The sequence below is a fragment of the Camarhynchus parvulus genome, chromosome 7, assembly GCF_901933205.1.
Source record: "Camarhynchus parvulus chromosome 7, STF_HiC, whole genome shotgun sequence".
Taxonomy (NCBI): domain Eukaryota; kingdom Metazoa; phylum Chordata; class Aves; order Passeriformes; family Thraupidae; genus Camarhynchus; species Camarhynchus parvulus.
The window spans coordinates 23,705,056-23,726,696 of NC_044577.1; the positions used below are offsets into that span (position 1 = coordinate 23,705,056).

General features: G+C 39.1%; 1 protein-coding gene across 1 annotated transcript; it reads left to right on the plus strand.

Annotated features, from left to right (window-relative positions):
• Positions 1-135: 135 nt before the first annotated feature.
• PECR (peroxisomal trans-2-enoyl-CoA reductase) lies at positions 136-17,704 on the plus strand. The gene is made up of 8 exons (XM_030952821.1): positions 136-257; positions 3,306-3,439; positions 10,833-10,998; positions 11,666-11,747; positions 13,202-13,298; positions 15,492-15,602; positions 16,221-16,332; positions 16,455-17,704. Exons 1-8 carry the CDS (start codon positions 140-142, stop codon positions 16,541-16,543), a joined length of 909 nt encoding a protein of 302 aa, XP_030808681.1. The 5' UTR covers positions 136-139; the 3' UTR covers positions 16,544-17,704.
• The last annotated feature ends 3,937 nt before the right edge of the window (positions 17,705-21,641 follow it).

The following is a 21,641-nucleotide window of genomic DNA, read 5'->3' on the forward strand; positions in this document are numbered from 1 at the left end:
CGCCACCGCCGCCGGCACCGCTCCGCCGTCCCCGGCGCCGAGCCCCGGGCGGGCGGGGCCGCGCGTCACTCGGCGGGGGCGGGCGCGGCTGAGGCTGAGGCTGAGGCGGGCAGGAGGGAGGGAAGGAAGGAGGGGGAAGATGGCGGCGGCGGGGCGCGGGCTGCTGGCGGCGGGGCTGTTCCGCGGGCGGGTCGCCATTGTCACCGGCGGCGGCACCGGCATCGGCAAGGCCATCGCCGCCGACCTGCTGGCGCTAGGTGGGCGCGGAGCAGGCTCCGCAGGAAGCCCCGGTGGGGCAGCGGGGCCGGGCGGGTGGTGGGAGGGCGGATGGAGTTCGAGGGGCCGTCAGGTAGAGCCCGCGGGCTCTGCTGCCTTGCGGGGGCTCACGGCGCTCGGGGACGGTGCCAGGAGCCCGTGGGTGGGATTTTGGGACAGGGTCAGCAAGGGATACGAGGTGAGGTTGATGTGGAGCTGTGCCTTTTAGCCCGCAAAACACTCGCTGTTTTAAACACAGAGGTCAGCGAGGTTATGTTAGACTAGGACTCTTTCTTTCTCTCCGACACTCCCTTCAGCGAGTTCTCGTCTTGCTTTAACTGGAGGATTTACGAGGTTGTTGAACCTCGATTCTTACAGAGCAGTATCCTTAAACTGCTGCCCGCGCAGTAACATCTTAGAGACGTGGTGCTTCTCCCCGTGTCTGCGGTTTCAGGAACGTCCTGAAATTGAAGAACATCTTCATGATGCACGGCGTAGCATTTCTTTCCACTCTGAATGCAGAGAAGTGGTAAAAACTAGAGTGAAAGGCAGTCTCCTGACTGTCTGATATGAGACCAGGAGAGGTAGGAATGACTCCTACGTCCACCTTGCGACACCTTTCCTGCAGATTTTAGCTCTGCTAGGGATCATCGGCATCAGCCTGGGTTTCGGTAATTGTCATGATTAGATTCGGCGCCTTCCGAATACCAGCGCTAGTGTTACACCTCTTGTGTTACACTCCCTTGGTTTGCGTTGCTGGAATGTGCACCGCTGCACTGCATAGTAAAGAGCTTTCTTTGTTAAGGCTGTGCTGGGAGACAGCTCTGCCTCTCCTGCCCTTTGTGCCGCAGCTTTCCGCTTTGTAGAGCTGAATGGAGGATTAGTTCTGTTACCTTTGTATTACTGGGGAAATGAGTATTTATTTTTTTTCAGGTGTCCTTACGTTCTGCTTTAATGAACTACTTTTAAAGCATCATCATACTGTTGGTTGGTGATGTTACCCAGTTACCTTAAAATTGTGCTTAATTTGATTTTTGCTGTTTTTCTCAAGCGAAATACAATAACAAAAGCGTGTCCATAACAGCCTAAATAGAACACAATAGAAAACAAATCTATACAAAGCACATGAGAAAAAATGAAGAAAGAGCTATACAGAGCTTGAGAGTGACTGAATAACCTTCCTTACCTGTAGACTTGCTGGTTACTCCTGACAAGATAATGATTAGGAGCTATTTCCATGTATACCTTGCACTTCAGGTAAGGGGGACTGGTTCTTACAGGCATAGGAGCAGTGACACATAATGCTAGTTATTATATACATTGTTTATATAACCAGTCTCCTTTGAGGCCTTCTGGGCAAATTTAAACCTTTTATCTGGAAATTCGTGCCCTTTTCCCTGACCCTATCAGGAAATGGTCCAGTCATTCTTTGTGAAGAAAATTAAGTCATGTTGTCAGCTTGCACAGTATGTACCAAATGTTCTCCAGTGATTAGAATCTCTCCCTCTCCCAATTAGTACATTTAGCTAAAATATAGTCTCTTACTAGACCTTGTTCTATATCAATGTGTGTATTAATACAAGCACTTAAGTTGGTAAATACAACTGGGCTACTGTGATTCAGTATTTTGTGTTAATTGGTAATTGTGTGTGGCATTTTATGAACTTTGCTTTAGTTAGGTAGTTGTGCAAGTGACTGGAGTTCTTAATTAAAAAAAAAATCAGGAGACCTCAGAGACTACTGTCTTTATATGTGTTGTTTTAAGATAGCCACTAATTAAAGGTGAAGCTCCTATTCCTAAGGATATATAGTTGTAAAGCTTCCCCCTGGAAGAATTAAACGCCTCTATTTTTAATATTTTTTTTTAATATATAGTTTCACAAGACTGTCTGAGTCAAATGAACAGCTTGCTGCTCTTTCCTCCCCCTAGTTATTTTGATTTGATTCTGGTGTTTGCTTGATCACATGAGAGGCCAAATTCCACTCTGCAGCAGAGGTGGGGGGAAAAAACCCCACGCCTGGCAAGATGTTAACTTTTCCCCTTTTTTTTGGCTGGTTGAGGATGGTATATATTAAAGCAGATGAGCAGGAAACCTGATATGAAGAAGAGATTACTTCTGCTGAAATGCTAAGATGATGGAAGGAGTAAACTGGCAGCAAGACCTCCTTGCCTGCTTGGCTAGTAATTTGCTTATCCATTTGCTTATCATTACATGAAATTGCCTGCTGGATTTGCACTAGGAATTAATTTGGTGTCCTTTGGTTTAGTCTGTGTAGTAGCAATTGCTGAAGCCTTAAAGCTGTCCTGAGTCCACTGGTGTCTCAGAAGAAATTAGACTGGTTGTAGTGTGAGTGCTTGACTTAAATTTGGCACCTGCATTGTTTTTTCTCTGTAGAATGAATCCTTCTGCCTCCAAATGCTGAAAAAAGGAGTACTTGAGCTCCTGCCTGATTTTGTTTCTCTCCTTTCTGCAGCTAGGATTCTGCAGTGCCACAGGGAGGGCTCTGTTCCCACTGTCTGTAGACTGCAGATAGGGACTAATCTTGTGAGGCTATTATCCTTTCCTTCAGTCTCTGTAGAGTTAAAAACCAGACCATTACATTTACTCACTGCTACTCAAAATTACAGCCAGTTGTACAAGAAGATTATTTTTGTGGTTCTAAGAGCAAGCATTTTTTGTAATCAAGACCTGCTGAAACATCTTTAAATCACTTAATTGATAAATGAGGCAGCTGTGAGCAGAAGCAGCAGAAGTGATGTCTGAAAGCTGCTTTGCTGACTCTGCAACTCACAGGTTATCTTCTCTCCTGCAGGAAGGAGAGGAAATCTTATGGACATTTTTTTTAATTGCTCTTTTCCTGGCACAGAGGGATCTTGTTGCTAAGAAGCATTTGACATCAGTATTTCTCTCTCTTGCAAGGACTTCAACACTGTATTTTTTAGTCAGTGACTAATAAATGCACATCCTACAAGATATCTCCATGATGTTACTAAAAATATAGCAATATTGTGTTAGCTGAATGATGTTTCATTTTGTCTCCACACACAGGTTGCAGTGTTGTTATTGCCTCTCGTAAATTTGACCGATTAAAAGCTGCAGCAGAAGAGCTGAATAACAGATTTGCCTCCATGAGTCCTGCCCAAGTGACCCCCATAGAGTGCAATATCCGCAAAGAAGAAGAGGTAAAGATTACTGACCTTGTTCTGGGGCTTACCATGTCAAAGGCATATTGTGTATATAAATTCTCAGATCTCTAAAGATTTCTGGCCTTCTCAAAAGTAGTTTAGATGGGGAAAGGTGGAGCAGAGATCAGTAAATTGATCTGGATAGGTGTGCTTCCCAAGGGAAGACATTTGTTAGTCACCTAAGCAAAAAAGCATGTGTAAATATTGGCAAATATATTTCTGACCATGCTTACATATTTCAGATATTTCTGGGAGATGCAGGCCTTGGAACTGGCATGTTGTACAGCGAGGCAGAGCCCACTTAGCATGATTCTTTGTCACATTTCTGTGACAGAAGTGAGGGGGTGTAAACTTGTGAAGATGGAAACCTCAGAATAGTTCCTTCAAACAGGAAGGCATAGCATGAATCTGAATGCTTGTGACTTGACACAAGTGCCCTGCATTGTCAGTTTGGCTTGTAGTAAGCCAAAAACCCCACAGATGCATAATATTTTAGCCACATCAGAAATTTTAGTTCGTTTGAGGTGTGCCTCATTGCAAACTCTGTTACTATTCAAATTGATTTTTAAGTTTTTTCTTCATATTACAAAAAATGGAAGATATGTTACTATTCAAGTTGATTTTTAAATTTTTTTCTTCATATTACAAAAAATGGAAGATCAAGAGCAAAAGTACATAATCCAGGTTCTTCAGAAGTCTGCATGCACCTCCTAATTTTTTTATCTCTGTAATTAAATATTTAAAAGTCCAACTTCAGGTTGGATTTTTAAGTTTTTGAAGACAGATAGAAAATCTTCCAGTAACCACTGATTGCTACATTTTTTTAAACCTCTCAAAGTCTCTCTTAACCTAAATATTAATGACCTTCAGTAGCTATAAGGATTCTGGAAATATCCTATGGTATAGCCATAAAACAAATAAAAATTAAAATTCTTCCCTTGTGGAACAGTTCGTGCCATAAAATATTTATAGTGATCTGCTCAGACTTCCTCTCCTGAAGGAGATGAACCCTGGGGCTGTGTAGTATGTCACTTTACCTACCAGTGAATTTTAAGTGTGTATTTACTGGCATCAAAAGTGCAACATAATAGGTTATGGCAGATGTCAGAGGGCAACTTGCGTGATTAAAGCTACAGGAAAGAAAAGAGGTAAAGAGGAAAAAAGAGATAAGCCTTTTTCAGGTCTGTTTCTTGCAGAGAGTACTCTGGCATGCTTAATAACCTTCTGCAGGTGAATCTTACTTCTATATCAGTCTGAAATTGATCAGTGAGAACTACAGCATTCTGTGAGATGGTTTGGGGCTTGCTTGGATGGTGAAATGAGGTAATCTCCACTAAACTGCCATTCCTTCTTTGTTTCCTTCTTAAGTGTGGCTAAATACCTATTTGACAAAACAGGCTTAAGTGGCTTTTTGAAGGTGCATTTCAGGCCTTCTTTATAATGCTGTGTAAAGAGTTTAGGCATTATTCTGTGTTATGGGTAGCCATACTGATACTTGAAGAAACTTCTGTCTTTGCTAGTACCTTGCAGTTTTATCATAAAATTGTCCTGTTTCCAATTTAAGCTCTACTCATTTACAGGCACACGGGAACTTGCCTAGAACTTTTCATATGATGTTAGTGAAGCTTCTATTGGATGTCTCCTATCAGTGGAAGTTCTCTTCAACCATTGTACTTTCATGTCTTTTCTGTTGAAGAGAGGCTTCAGAGGAAAAAGGCAGATTAAACTCTAGTCTTGAACTTTTCAGTCATTGCTTTAATCTTATAGTTTGACTCACTTCAGTTCTGCAACTGCTCTTATTTCTGTTGAAGTCCTATTTAGAAAAAAAAAATACTGTGAAAATTTCATTAGCCTTTTGCTGACGATCTGAACAAGGGATGCAATTTCTGTTGCATGTTAACATAGGAACTTGTGTACCTGGTAAATATTTCTCTGTTTCAGATGCCCATCTCCAAGACCAGATATTTTATTGGTTAGAGACATCCTGTGATTCTTGTTCTTTAGTTTGTGCCTCTCTGGCTCTGTTCTCTTCTGTTAATGCTGAGATTCTCAAAGATTGCTAAATCCTGACCATATGTCACTTAATTTCTAAATTTACTGTTAGACCAGAAATCTGTGTTTTCAACTCTCAAATTTGTAGCGAGGATAGTGCTTCCTTACACTTACGTACTTTGGTTTGTAAGTTGAAACTAGATAAACTTCAATTAACAATTGTTAACTTACACTGTTAAAAACTCCGTCAGAACTGAGGTGTATAGCAGGTTTTCCACATCCCACTGCTTACTATTGCTTATTTGTTATGTCTCCTAGAGCAGTAATGATGAAAAGTACTTTTTTCCTAATTTGCACTTGCTAGCCTTGTGGAAACTAGAGGAAAAGTACCTTTGGGCTTTTACTTTGATTCAAAGAGTGTTGTACATCCACTTTCCAAACCTTCTCCATTCTTTACTTAAAATTTAGTGCCTGGGACTTGGAGTCATAGGAACAGAAATCAGTAAAAGATGTTGTTAAGGATTTTTCTAGCCTAGGAGGCAAATACTGAGTAGAAGTAACACAGTAATATAACTTCAGTAGTTTCACAAATACAGGAAGAGCTCCTGTTACAGTGGAAGAGGGGATGGGAGGGCATGTCAGCTTTTGGTTTCCCTCATGAAAGAAGTGGGACAAGTTACAACTGTGTTGGCTCTGTGTGCTACTCATTAGCAACATTACAACTCATTGTTTGCTTTCAGCTTAGTGTGAGTGAAGAGTATTTACCTCAGAAATCACGGGAGCACATTGTTGGGTAGAGAGGAACAGCCCCCTCAAGAATTCCCTGTGCGTCACAACATCCTCCTTCTTAGCTCTTATACTACCAGGTACCAAAGAACATGTGCAGGAGAAAAACATTATAAATGTTTCAACAAGAAAAAAACTTTGGAGTTCAAGCTCCCTTAGATGTCAGAAGTGATCTATCACAAACTTCAAAGCCAGGAAGTTTCCTGAAGAAATACATAATTCATTTAGTATATCATTCTCTCTGACATCTCACTGAAGTCTTTCTAAGAGTAAGTCTTTGTTTTAAAGGAAGCCACCCTCATCACCTATAGGATCAAGTCATTTCTTTTTACTACAAAATGCTGTTTTTTATCCCTCTTTCTCCATCAATAGTTCTGCATTTCTCTAAAGGCCTCTATAAATTTTGTCCTGGTTTGAATTTTACAAACTGGAGGGAGGGACTTTGAATAGGTAAAATTTAAGAAAGATGAAGTGCTTTCAAATTGCCAGAAGATTATTTTTTGCCTCCTATTGCAAATCTTAAAGTAACTGACCTGCTTTGATGATGACATGGTTCATGCCTCTGGTTTGGATCTGTGAAATTCAAGCATTAGAAGGTTGATCCCTCATCATATAGTCCAGGATGTTTGCTAGAGCTCTTTCTGGCCTAGGAGGAGGCAAAGAAGGTGCAGTGAATTAATTACTGCAGAAGCTTGATGGCAAGTATCATGGGAATAGCTTAATGAATTCACATTTTTAAGTCTCTAAATCTTCATCCTCAGAGGTCCTTTTGCTTTCTAGCAAAGCTCTACTTTTTGTTTAATGTGCAAGAAATAATCCTGCTTGATGGAGGATTTTGAACCACTGCATAACCTGTCAGGCTTATTTTTGTCATGAGTTTGCTGCTGCTTTAACTAGTTTTCCATTGAGTGTTCTGTAAAGGATAGAAAACCTATTTTATTTTTAAAAATGTCAGAGTAGAAGGTTCTGGGATAAGAGAACCTGAGGTTTCTCTATTCTGTCATCAGAATATATTTCTATATTCTGTCATGGGGCTTTATCCTGGAGCAGTGGTTGTGCACCTGTTCCCTTTTCCTGTGGTTTGGAGTGTGTATAGTGATAGAAATTGCTTCTCAGTGATTATGAAACTGAAGTGATTTTCATTGTTTGCATATTTCCTGGCCTCCATAGTGTGTTGAGAGCAGATCAGTTTGCTCTTGCTGAGATGCAAACCAGGCAGTTCTGTGTGCACGTGTATCTTTATTTATCTCTTTTTGTCTTGAATTTTGAGCTACAGCAAAATCTGTTGACAGGGACAAGACATGAGGAATGAATTAAGGGGAGGTAGGGAGGGAGAGAGACTGAGAGAGACAGAGACCAAGCAGATGATAGTCACAAGGCATGGATGCAGCAGTGTGCTGTCAGTCTCCTGGGGGTACCACCTTCACACTGGCCAAGTTCCAAGTACCCATGGGGTGGTCACAGGTGCCGTTCCCATAGCTTGGGGTGATGTGTATGAGCAGTTGCTTCCTTTCCCACAGTTTGCCATAGTGGGCACTTTTGTCCCGATGCATTAACCAAACATGTTCTGACCTGATCTTACCTCTGCTAGGCCTGGAATTAGTGCTTTCCTGTTGTAAATTCCTCCCTTCTGTGCTTCTCTCAAGTTCCTGCTTTGGTGTCTTATCATCTTATGGTAAGTTCTTTCTGTGGCTTTGACAGTGTTTTGAGACAGGCAGCAGTACTCTTTAAATCCTTACACTTGTAAAGCCTTTTTGCTATACTCTGTGGACAAACATTTCTTTAAACTGGCACCTAGATAAGTAGAAGTTTACATGTCTAGGTAAGTGGAAGATAAATCCTTGTACTTCTGGTAGGCCATGGCTGTTCTTGAAATCAACAATTTAGAATTCTGTTCACGGTGTCTTCTTTCCATACTTGAACTCCAGCAGCAGAACCTGCTGCTGGACCAGACCCCGAGGGTAAAATCTATCAGTTGGACATCAACAAGACAGCTTCAGACAGACTCAGTACAGTGCTACTTAGCACATACCTTGTGTCTGAACTCACTAGCAGCTTTTCCAATAAACTTTATAGCTTAGCATAGTAGGCTCAGTTGTTTTATAAATACTTAATGCCTGTCTGTGTGAAGCCTGTCGTGAAAGACTGTGGCATGGTGGGAAGTTGTGGATAAGAGATTCCTGTTGTTGTACTTTTAAATAACACAGCAGTAACACAGTAAAAATACCTGTTACCACTGTGCCAGAATGCCTATTAGTTCTCACTACCAAATCACAAATCTCTCAAACTCTGTAGTGGGTTGTTTGCCTGTGTGTTTTACTCAGGGTGACCCTTTTCCCTGAGTCAGTGACTGCTGTCATCTCAGTTGTCTGTGCTACTGCCTAATATATCTAAGTTGCAGTCATATACAAAAGTTCCTTATTGCAGTGTTCCAATCTTCTGGTTATGTCTGAAGTGCCTGATTTTGTTCTTTTCTATCTTTGTCAGAAGAATGTCTTAAACTAGTAGCTCTACCTCGTGCAGCTTTGCTTTGCTTCCAAAGAGAGTCTTTAATAGCTTTTCTAAGAAGTTCCTTCCAAGTGGATATTTTAATTATAGCAATAGAAAAGAATCTTTAGTAGTCACTGTGATTTAAATGTGTTCTACTGGACCCTCCTTCTCCCTGTGCTGCTGGCTGCTGTCACCGTGTTTACTGTAACTGGGAGAAGCACTGCAGTGATACTTTCCTACAGCAGAGAAGACTTTGTGAAGATTGCTACAGCTGGAGCCATCTGAGCTGTCACTGGGGAGCCTTCTGGCCTTTCCTGGCTTTCAGAAAGCAGAACTGATGTGCATTTGTTGTTGTTGGGTTTCTAATTTTTTTTTCCTGAGAACATGGTGCAACATGTAGGAACAGCAACAGTTCCTTAAATGCAACATATGAACCATTTTGAATTGATATGCTATAACATATAACATACAGTTTGTCCAGCTGTTGGAAACTTGCTTTAATGTCTCTTCTCAGTGGATTTTTCTTGTTAATTTGTTTTCAGTCTTTTCTTTTTATCATTCTTAGTATTTTTCCTTCTCTCTCTCTCTCATTTCTCCACAGTCTGAATAGCTTTAGTCTGTTCAAATCTTCTTTCTACTGAAACCATTTGTGTTCCATAAATGAGCCCATATTTCAGTGACTTACAGAGAATAATATTCAAAGCAAGATTCTCAGACTGACAGGGAGAAGAGTTTGATATTGCTGAGCAAAGCATAACTTTTGCTGCCTAGCCAGACGTGACTTTCCTTTGCTCACAACAAGAGAAAAGTAAAAGCCAGAATGTCCTTGTGGCACGGCTGTTCTCACAAGCTGTGAGTTTGGGACTGCTGTCACAGATGTTTTGGTTTTCTGTGTTTTTTCCTCACATCTCAAAACCTGCAGAGACTAATAAGTGAGGAATAAGATGACATTCAGAAATTGAAGATTGGGTTTAGGTATTGAAGGCATTTTTTCTCAGCAGGCACTAGTTTTTCAGTAATTATATGCTTGCTTAGGGTTTTTTCCTTTCAAGAGGTGCATCCTTACGGGATCCATACTATCCTGTTAAACCATTCTGTGCTGTTAGAAATAAAAGATTAGTAAGTAAATAGTAAGGCAGCCTTTGTGAGACTGGGTTGGTAACGCTCATTGTGAGATACAGATGATGCATTGCTTGCACTTTTTTTTGTTTCTGATATTCTGTTGTAACTCAATACAGAGAAAGGCTAGTTGATATCCTTCCCCTAGCCCAATCTGTTTGAGTGGCAGCATTGCTCCACCTGTCTTTTGGGGATTTTTTTTTTCTGTGTTTTTCTATGACCACAGATGCTAGGTTATCTTTTTATATATGCTTGAGTAGGAATAACTGATGCATGGTATCTAGTTATTATTGATGATGTAAGCAGGAAACAATCATTTTGTCCCATTTCCTGTTTCTTGAGATAAATATTAAGTTGTTGCTATGGCGTTCTTATTGCTATCTTGCAATAATATTTTTGCTAAAGAAAACAATTTGTATTTCCAGCATTTTTCAGACTTCATGTTTTGTAGGGTAATTAACCTTCTTGCTCTGTGTAAGAAGACTGGCTATTGCCAGCTCATATGTCAGAGCTCTAGTGAATATACTAAACTTCTAGGTGAGGATGATAAAACTCCACAAGATGAGTTATGTTTTCTATTTTAAATGGTCAGGTATATGGTCAGATAAAAATAACAGTAGCTACCTTATATGGAACTCTCTGCAGATCTCATGTGAACACCCCCACTCTTCTGAAAAACATCAGGAGATTCTTAGTAGGTCGAGTGTAGTGGGCTTTTGTGTCTGTTTGATTTTACAAATCTTTGGCAGCTTAAATCCCCTTCTTCTTTGGGGCTGATATTTTATGCAACACCTGCATTATACCAGCAAAATTTCCTAAGTAAACATGGATAACAGCCCAATCCTTCTTAGCTGGCTAATCCTGTCATACCAATCTTACAGTCTCTCTGAAGGCTAGACCTCCTCTTTTTCCATGAAAAGGGCATGAGGGAGAAATTACTGTCTGAGAAGAAAACTGGGTGTAGACCTTGATCAGCATACCTCACTAACAAATACTGTTTCAGGTAGAGGCTTTGGTGAAGTCTACACTGAGTCTGCATGGGAAGATTGACTTCCTGGTGAATAATGGAGGGGGCCAGTTTGCAAGTCCTTCTGAAGCCATCCGTGCAAAAGGCTGGAATGCTGTGATAGACACCAATCTGACAGGGACCTTCTATTGTTGCAAAGCAGGTAAGGTCTGAACATTGGGCTTTTTATGTTTACTTGTTTGTTGGGTTTTTTTTACAGAAATACCAGAAGACAAGAAATGTCAAGTTTCCCTAGCTGCTTCTTTTCATGCACTTACATGACTGTGGATATTTGTTTTCCTGAATCTTATAATGCAAAGCTTTGGATATTTCATTTGTTCATAAATACAAACATACATTTAGGCAAGCATGATCTTCTGGTTAAGGCCAGGTTTAGGAAGTCAGTTGACTTGGATACTCATTTAAAGGACTATAGGAAAACCACTTGTTTCATGGCCTGTATTCACTGTGTATAACATAGGAAAATACTGTCTTCAGGGATATAAATTTAGGCTTCAATTTAAGTAAGGTATGTCATTCTCAGATAGCATTTGGAATGTGGAAATTAGAATAATTTACATGGAAACATGAAATCAGTTTCCATCAAGTGCTTCTTTACAACCCTTGAGCCTTACCTGGACCGTGCCTGTTGCCTCATGGCCTCACCTCTGGATTGGCAAGGCTGTGGTACAAACAGATTGTTTTTCTAAACCAGTATGACAAATGTGTAGTGTGATTGCAGTTAAAACTCCAAGTTTGGTTTCCAGTTGGCAAGTTCATTTGTATGCATTTCTTCTGATATTTATAGGTTATCTTCCTCCTTCATACAGTGTACAATGCCTGGATGCAGGAACATGGAGGAGCCATTGTCAACATTACTGCTGCCGTGAGAAATGGCTTTCCTGGAATGTCGTAATATATATTTTCTTTTTATACTTTCCTATATTTTCCCCCAGAAGTACTAACACTTCAGAAAGGTGTGTACTGGGCAGCAGCAGAGTATAGCAATACAGTAGTTAGGTCAAGAGAGAGCACGAGTATCACTTGGCAGTATGTCAGGGGATCTCTTATTAATCCAGTAGATGGCATCTCTGGTCTCTCTCCACTTGTTTGTAAGAAACTATGAAGCAAGACTTGCCAGTGAAGCTTTAATTGGAAATGGCTCCCTTTGCTGTTTGGTTTTTTTTTGTTTTTTTTTTAACTTGGAAAATGAGTTTCTGTTGAAGAAATATAAAAATATATTTTGAGCAAGTGTTGCATTATCTCTCTTTGTCCTCGTTCAGGGTTGAATGCTTTCAAAACCAACATTTTTAAGGAACAGGAGCATATTTTCTCACCAGCTTTTCTTCACAGAATAAATATAGAGATCCACACGGTGGTGCTGAAGCTACAGTTATTTCACTATCTCCACTGTGGTATCTAGTTCAGCTATCATGGCAAATAGGCTGAAGATGTTTCAATTTGAGTTGAACTAAGAGGAAAACCAAGCTCATTCTGAATAACGGTGAAAAAATTTTCCTAAGCAACCGTTGTATGTAGATGGATAGTAGATGGATAGACAAAACTACTTCCAAATTAAAATGATTGGAACTTCTTGCGGAAATGTACTGTTAAAAAAGATATGCCTTTACTAGTCCAGCCACCACTCATTCCTAAAGTCACCTGATAGGAGTTTTTTATAAATATTAATTTTGAACATAAACGTTGTCCTGTTTCCTCAGAGTGTGCCTGGAGGTTATCTATTTCTGGCCTAAACATATGAATAAGTCGTCTTAGGTTTTTCTTAAGTTTTTCTTATTCTTTCCCTGTATCTGAGAAGCTATTGTATCTGTCTCCTCTTAGTCTGTTTTGCTAGGCTAAAGCAGCTAAATTTATTCATTTTCTCTGACTAAAACTGTCTACAATTCATTGCTGCAGTAATTCTGTTTGCACTTGTTCAAGCTTGTAATAATTTCAGACTGGTTACCTACAGCAGCAAGGCGTAGGAGTTCACTCTGACTCTCATGTCTCTATCTCCATCCACCTACAGTAATTTTTGAATAGTGATTTACTTTAATCATGATTGTCAGAAGATTTAAACAATCTTCCAGACCACTGTTCTTCCAAGTGTTGCTTTACCTGTGCAAGCTATAGGTATTTTTACACAGTTTGAACTTCAGTTGTTTCTCTTTTTATAAGCCTCCTACTGCAGTAGAGTGTAGCTGACCCCATGTTGCATTGGGGAAGAGATTTTAAGTGTCTTTTCCAGATGCTTGGTCCAGCCACAGAAAACCACTCTGAATACCCTAATGAGGCTGCAGTAGAATTACCACTGGGCACTCCTAGCTAAGGGAACAGATGCTTCCTTTGCTTTCTTTTCTCCATAGGCACTCAGGAGCTGCAAGAGCTGCAGTGGATAACCTAACCAAGACTTTAGCTTTAGAATGGGCTCACAGTGGAGTGAGAATCAACAGCGTTGCTCCCGTAAGTAATGGCAAATGGTCTGATTGAAATTAACTGTTACACATGTTCATAGTTAGAGCTTTTGGACCAAAACAAATTTTTAAATTTATTACCAGTAACGGTTTGTGGATTATTTATATATTTGCTTATTTATAATTCCCTTACTGTGTTCTTTGTATCATTTGACAGTGTTTTGTACTTTTGGATGATGAGTCAGAGGATGTGGGATAAAATTGCTTCTGCTTTCTGCCTTGACTTGGCACGCTTGGTTTTTTGGTTTTTTATAGCTAAATGAAATAATACTGGTAGGAGTTGGTGACCTGTCTTACAAAGCCTTGACATAAAATTACTGAATGCTTTGTGTTTCAGTAATGGATACATTTCTTCTGAGTTCAGGAAACCATTTCTGTTTGAGGTTCAGGTATGCTGATGGTTTCCACCTATGTTTACAAACTTTTGAAAATCTCTGAATGTCTCGCATAATGCCTTTTACTTTGTCTCCTACATATTAAGTTAGTTTAGCTTTAGGCATATAAAGAGACTGTAGTTGGAGTGTATCTTCTCTCAGAGAAATCATATGTAAAAATGTGTGTTTTGATTTTTTTTTTTTTTGGAACAAATTCATGCAGACAGGAAACCGCTATACAGGTCAGCTAAAATATGCCTGCCACATTTCTGAGGAAGTAGACAGCAGGTAGAGTTGTTTTAAATAACTGTATAGAAAGAGCAGCTATGTTTTGTAGTGCTGCAGATACAGAAGTTATATAGAAGCTCTAGCCTTGACATTTGAGAATATGTGATCTGTTGTAATTTTCTCTTATCCACAATTTATTTTGCCATTTACTCTCCTGAAATTAAAAGAGGAAACATAAACTTAGTCCAGCTACTTCTACAGTCAGAATTTAGCTTATTTCACAGTGAGTGTCTTAAGTGAAGTGTCATGTTTAAGTGATCCCTAGGAAGATATTGCTACTATTTTTGTAGAATGTCTGTGTATTCTTTTTGCCTCTTGTCCTAAAACATCTGGCTTGTTTTGTTGGGCATAGCATAGAATGCTTAATGGCAGCTGTTTGTTAATCATTCAGGTAAAGGCTTTTATGTAACCTTTGTGAGACCCAATTCATCTGGAGACATGTTAAATGTTAAGATGAACTGACTTGTATTTCCTGTTTATCTGCTTTTTCTGATTTATCAAGTCTTGGGGAAGTAAGTAATTAAGACAGCATTATTATGTGAATATACTTTTCAGGCATGCTAATTACCTAATGAATCATGCTGATTAGATATTATAGCACATGTCAGAAGACGATTTTGACAAGCAAACGTGTTTCTTCAGGGCTTTGACTCTTTTAGAGGTATTTGCTAGCTTTGTTACTATGCTGGTAACAAAAGTCCCTGTTGTAGTTACAATAATACTTCTGTCACCTTTGTGGACCCATCAGGTCTGTGGTAACAATACAAAATTGTTACTGCTTTATGGGAGAAGAGTAACCTGTAGGGAATAGATACGTAGAGAGGGAAGTGTGCAGTCTGAAAAAAACAGTTTCACATACATTATACAGGTATCTTCAACATCTGTGTATATGCTTCATGGGTGAAATCCAATTTTGCTATTTTACTTTAACTTGACTCCCAAAAGATCTGTCCTCAGTGGTGGATGTAACTCAGTGTTCACATTGCTATCTTCCTTCTGAAAACTTCCTTCTCACCAGTCACTCTGGTGACTGTGTGGTCACCAGAGCAAACACAGTCATCTTTTTCTGCTTCTGGAGCAGCTAAGTAGGGAGAGTCAGAATTCTGACTGAAATCTGCTTCTGTAATTCACAATAAATCGGTCTAGTGCTCCTACAAATGACAAGAAACTTTTCAGAACTTGTTCTTGTGGCTTTGTAGTTTCCTGCTGTAATTTAACGTGAAATGCTTGTAATTTCAAAGCAGCAGCTGAGTTTTTTTATACTCCAATTTTTTGTTATTGAAGTGACAGCAGAGAATTAGAATAATCAGAATTATTGTGCTTGAACAGAGATGTGGCTAGCAGCCAAATTACCTTCTTGTATAAATTATACTATGCCATTACATTCAAAAACTCATATTCAAGTGCTCTTTAGATAGTTCAATCCCACAGGAAATCAGTAATGACAACTTCAAATTTTAGAATGATCAGTTTAAATGTATGCAAGAGAACTTAAGTTTCACTGTGCTGTTTTTAAATAGGGACTGGTATTTTCAGAAACTGCTGTTGCAAACTATGGAGAACAAGGTGTAATGATGTGGTTAAAGAGCATACCAAAGGTTCCTGCCAAGAGGTCAGCTGTTCCTGAGGAGGTAATGTATTTCAGAATGCTTCTGGTACACCTACTTCTGTGTCTCTATTTTGAAGCCACTTTATTATATGGAGAACAAAAAAGATTTAATTTTGCACTGTGATGGAATATTTAACAAGGAGAAAGCTTGTAGCAATGTGTGGTTGTGCCACGTGAGAGATTAATCAGTAGTCACTGTTATACAGAAAATTTAATTCAGCTGCCTCTTACAGCTGAAGTGTTTGATAGTAGACATTATGTCTTGAAAAAGTTGACTTCAGCAGGAAGGGCAGAATGAATATTAAGGGGGGAAAAAAGTGTATCTTAAAAGCACTTAGCTCTCTTCCACCAAGAATGTGCATCTTTGATAAACTGATCCAACTTTTTTTGTTGTTTTTTTGTTATCTGATGCTGCTCTGTGACAGCCTTCTGGCTTTCCTCTGTTAAATGCTTGATGTTTGTGGCTGGAAGGATGGCTTTAAGGCCGTTACAGTTTTTATTACTAAGTAGAAAATGTTACTAGATCTTGCTTGTAAAAGTTTTCACAAGCTTCTTTGACATGAACAATTCCTAGCAGTTTAAGAAAGATTAAAATTTGAGATTTTGAAATTAAGATTTTGAACTGTCATTCTTTTGCTAGATCTCTCCTGCAGTATGTTTCCTGCTATCTCCAGCTGCATCATTCATAACTGGGATAACCATGGTCGTGGATGGTGGCCAGAGTTTGTATGGCCATGGCCTAGAAATACCTGGTAAGAAGTGGGCTACAAAATAATGCCCTTCAAGTGACTGAAGTTGTGCAGAGGGAGGACACAAAAGTAAAATGTCTAGTTTCTCAGTCAACTAAGTCAATTTTTCTATTTGTTTTCCTCAGATCATGACAGATGGCCCTCCCCACCAGAAGGAAAAAATTCTGAAATGCTGAAAAAGCTTGTTTCTGGCAAGTTCAAACCAAAGCTGTAAAAGAAAGAGATTTTTACCCTCCTGATAATCTCACTTTGTGATTTGATCTTATTATTCTCAGTAATAATTTCTTTTGCTCATATGTAACTACATTAAGTGCCTTGATTTTTGTTGGTTTATATTTAAAACTTTTGAAAGACTTTACATGGTACATCTCTTCTCTGGAAACACTCAGCCTGAAAACATTCAGTCTTTTGGAAAGGGAAAAAATATAAAAGACAAATTATCCATTTACACAGGCATTAAGTAATGAAGAATCCCAGCCAGAAGTGAATAAAAAGAATACTTATTTTGCAGTGAAGATAGAAGAATTCCTAAACATTCCCTCTTGGCTGTCCTTGATAAATTTACAGAGAAAGTAATTTAAATCCTTTACTGTTAGTTGCATCAGTAATCCTTTGGTCAGTATTAGCTCTACACTCTTTCTGTTCAGCCACATACTGAGTGTTCAACAATGGTTTTAAAGACCAAGTAGAGTAAGTATTTCTCTGAAAATAAATAAAAATAAGATGGAATACTGTTATTAATGTTTCAAACTAATATGGCATATCATATTTTGAATGTTTTGAATTGCTTGCAGATATAATGACATAATGGAGTTAAGCTGGCTGCAACTTAAATTTGGTGACAGAATAAGCAGATACTAAATACAGTGATGGAGAACAGTATAGATTCAGCAATTTAACATGCAAAATCCATGGTATATATTGCAGTGCTCTCTTCAGTATGCTACACTAGTAAAGGAGAAATTTGGAATTCTTCATTTGCCAGCTAAAACACCTTTTATCCATACTTGTTGCCTTACAATGTTAACAGAATTTTATTCATTACTGTCTTCAGGTGTGGTTTTTGTGAACAATGCAGAGATGCCATTTAAAAACCAGAAATCCTGTAGTACATGACTTGAAGAGACTATATTTGTAAATTTTTTTATTCACTTTAAGGCAAATGTTCCCATGTCTGCTCACTTTAGTGAAAATGTAAAAAATATGTAATGAGTGTGTTTCTTTGCTGTAAAAACTGAAATTCCTGGAATCAAGTTGCTGCTATAGAAGGGAACTTGTAATACTTCATTTTGGACTGAATGTAAGAGTCTGATGATTTTTTGTTCTCTGCAAAGATATTTGACTTTTGTGCCTTTCAGTAAAATATGTGTTCTTACATAGGTTCATGTAGATTGCTTTTTCATGAAAATGAAATGAATGCCAGTGTTGGGTGGGGGAGGAGTTTGAACCATCATGTGTGTTCTTTCTGCTTTATCCTCTTAGTAAGCGGGCAGTCATTTATGTGACTGTAAGAAATTGGTACAGAGATAAAGCCAACTTTTTTCAAACCTCTTGTGCAAGGTATAATTTGTTTATTGCAAATATTAGTTCAGGGTACTCAGAAAGAGGATTCCTGGAAGCAAATGCGCTTGTTAGATAACTAACTATAGAAGTCTAGCCCATTGCATTCAAGTGGAATTATTTAGATTATTAACACATTGTTTTGACATCCTTAACATAATCTGGAAAAGAAGGTTAAACGTGAATAAGCTTGAGACTTGTGGAACTCACTTTCTCTTTATGTTTGACTGTGAGTTTCTATGGTACATGTGCACTGTGGCTTTAAAGTGAAATGGAAGTGAATTGATTACTTTCATTATATCCCAGAAATGTTCACTGAAATATTTGAGTACAAACTTGGAAATCATCAATTTTTAATTTTGCAAATTTCCTCTTTAACTATGCTGTAGTGTGAATATTCATAAAGAAGGGAAGTTTATATGTAATGATGGTGAAATTAATCATTCACCTCAGGAAATCATGAGGACATTAGAAAGGTGATCATTCTCCTGTGTGGGAGACAGGTTCAGTCTGCAGTTAATAAATTCCTTCACAAGTAAAAATATAACAAACCTTTCTGCTTGTGCTGAATACAGTTTAACCTTGCTTTCTTCAACCTTTAGCAAAGCAATGGATGTACTAAGAAGATGTATATTAGTTGTTTAGAAGAGGCTGTGTGTGGTTTTTCTTTTTAACTGGCAGGAAGTTGAAATGGCAGCATTTGTGGAGCTGTAATGTGCTCAGCTTAGTGCAATAGGAGAATATACTCAGAATACTCTAAGGGAAAATCTGGTTTAAAAATATAGAAAATACATCCTCGGAAGGAGAAGGGGACACATCAGTGTTGTCTGCTTTTCTTTGCCTTTTTTTTCCCAGTAATAATGCTAAAGTTCCCTCATGAGCTGAGGCTTACTGTGCATAATACTAACATTTTTATCAAAATTGTTTAGATATTAGCATAGTAACTCCCTTGCTGCAATGGTTTTGCAGTAATCACAGCTTTTCCTTTATTGTTTGGGTGGTTTTTTTTGTTTTGTTTGTTTTGTTTTGTTTTGTTTTTATTTGTATTTTGGGGGGGGTTACTTTGTTTCTGTGTTTTTCATCTTGCACCATGGATTACATGAAGTGTTTAATTCTCAGAACATAGGTTTTATTTTGTTCTTGCCTCTTTGGTCCATTTTTATGCAGATTAAAATTATTTGAAAAGTTTTGCGGCACCTTGCAGAAACCCAGTGTTGTGTCAGCTGGCATCAAGACTGTTTCAGGTTTCTGCTGTAGTGCTGCAGATAATATCAACTGTAGCAATGCTCTTCCTATGCCAACAGCCCTTGATCAAAGGGCATTGAGAGGTTAAAAGAAATGGGTGTGGTAGCAAAAACATCCTTGACCTTAAGATTGGGGTATCTGGAGTTCAGAGAACAGGACTTTATTTGATTTGATTTATTTTACAAGGGAGGTGAAAGCAACTGTGAGAAAATGGCTAAGGAACCTCGGAAAGAATCAAGATTTACTGACCAAACACTGAAATGTAAACATTTGCAGCACTGCATAATTGTAATAAGCAAAGAGAAGAATGTTAGAATGACAGTTACATTTACCATTCTGTTAGAAATCTCTTTTTGGTTGCTTTAGTATTTACCTCTGGCTAAGCCTGTGCCTGTTCTGCCTATACCTTATCAGATGTTCATTTGATGGATGAATAGGTGCTTACCAGCTGCTACAATACACCACTATCTGGTGTTATATCTGAATATGTGTCAGAACTTTACATTTGTGACAGCAGTGTAATTCGGTGAAGGGAAACTTCGGTCCATTTCTGTCAACTGCCCTTGCCTTACCTTTTTCGGATACTCTTTGTATCTGTACTCTTAAGCAGAATACTGTTCACTCATATTTATTTAGCATAAAGTGAAGTCTGATTATCTGTGGATTTACTTAGTGTAAAATGAAGTCTGTGTTGTAAAATCTTCATTCTTTAATATTTGTCATGTTTGCTAAAGGGAGAATAGTCTGTGCAGTGTCATTCTACAGTAAGGTCCCATGTCTGCTTTAAGATGTAAATGAACAAATATGAGGCAACCATTGCTTGTTTCAAGCATTTATGGCTGTGTTTAGTCTTCTGAACAGTCACACGGAATATCCCCATAATCTTTAAGAAAGGGTGCTCTTTGCAAGATAGTGTAATTTAATACACTTCTAATCCGCATCTCCCAGTTTCCCCTTGCCATCTCAAATAGCAGCCTTGTGTTAAATGGCTGAGTGCTGCAGATGTTAGGGGAATTGTGCTATTAGTAAAGTCAACAGTGTCTGTATTCTGGGTTACTGAATATGGCTAAGTCCTGAGGGTAAATGAGTTGCTTCATAAACTTCAGTGATGGGGTTGGAGCAGAAAAAACCTATCAGTACTGCTGCCCAAGATCACTTAGTGTATATTACTTTTCTGTAAATCTTCCAGCAGTGGTTTAGGACTGTCCTCCCCAGGATATTTGCTCTTCCTTTCTTTTTTCATCAGTCCTACAGTGATGGTGCATTTAGATTGGGTGCAAGTACTGCGATGCAGGCACTTGTTTCCTTCAGTCATGGGAAGGCAGAGGAAGCATAGCACACATGACAAGCAAAGGTTTGAAATAATACTGCTGTTTCCTCAATGCATGTGAGCTGGATTTAAATTTATAAACAGACTGTTGTCCCTCCTGCTGGTGAAGGAAAGACTCTGGATCATGTTATAACATCCTGGCACCTCAAGCTTTATCCTACTGCAGTTCCCAGAAGAAGCCATTTTGACTTCTGTTATCTGCTCTGTCTCCAGCAGGTTGTTCCTTTGTCAGTTAACCCCTCATTTGATTAAATATATATTAAATTCATCACTAACTTACCCTTTTCTGGATGCCATTCAAAATGTGGTAACACGGTGCCATCTATAGGAAGGAGTGGTGGGGAGGCAAAGAAACATGGGAGAAAAAGGAGAATGATGGCATGGCTCTGAAAAGGGGCTGGTTTGTTCCTTTTTAAACTGTTTAGAAAGCTGTGGCTCCAGTGTCAACTAACACAGGCACTTGTTAGCCTCAAGCAATACATGTAGGAGGTGAGAACCTCTCATTGGAATGAGGTATTGATTCTGGAATTCAGGGAGAGCCATTCTGCCAGATTTTAGTCAATTGCCTGAGTACACTGTCCTGAGATGTGCTTACTCTATAATTTCCACCCCCGCACCTCCCAACTTCTGTCACCTGTACAGGGTTTGAACTGAATGGATAAATAACTGATATACTTTATTTCAACTCCTGTCAGCTATTTTTATTGTTATTTTCCATATCAGCAACTACGCTCTTCCTGTAAGATTTATTTTGCATGACACATGATCCCAGAACCATGCCCCTGGGTTTGGGCTGAGCTCAGTGTCAGTAAGTGCTCGTCCTTGGTGCTGATAGGTATTTTTTATCTCAAAGTCAGTATTTAGTTGTTTATCCTGTTCCTGGTACTGAAGATGCTCTGATTTCAGGATTATGGCATAGTCACACTGATGCCTGTCAGGATTTACATCACCTCTGCTGGGCACTCTCAGGATGCTGCTCTGTGCTGGGCAGGCCTTGTGCAGCAATACAGAGCATCACACGGGCAGAGGAACGTGGGATGGTCTTCCACAATCCTTGCTGGCTTCTTCTGTAGTGAAACAACTTTGACTTCAAAACCTACCATTTGCTATGGTACCTCCTCCATCAGTTAAATCCAGTTACAAGATGCTAAAGCTGACAAATGGCAATGAAATGGAA

What these genes read in the sequence shown, in the direction of transcription:
- PECR (XM_030952821.1), top strand. Translation starts at nt 140, where the DNA reads ATGGCGGCGGCGGGGCGCGGGCTGCTGGCGGCGGGGCTGTTCCGCGGG. An exon ending in GAATCAACAGCGTTGCTCCC is followed by an intron (nt 13,299 to 15,491) that starts GTAAGTAATGGC and finishes GTTTTTAAATAG; the next exon opens with GGACTGGTATTTTCAGAAAC. An exon ending in GGTCAGCTGTTCCTGAGGAG is followed by an intron (nt 15,603 to 16,220) that starts GTAATGTATTTC and finishes TTCTTTTGCTAG; the next exon opens with ATCTCTCCTGCAGTATGTTT.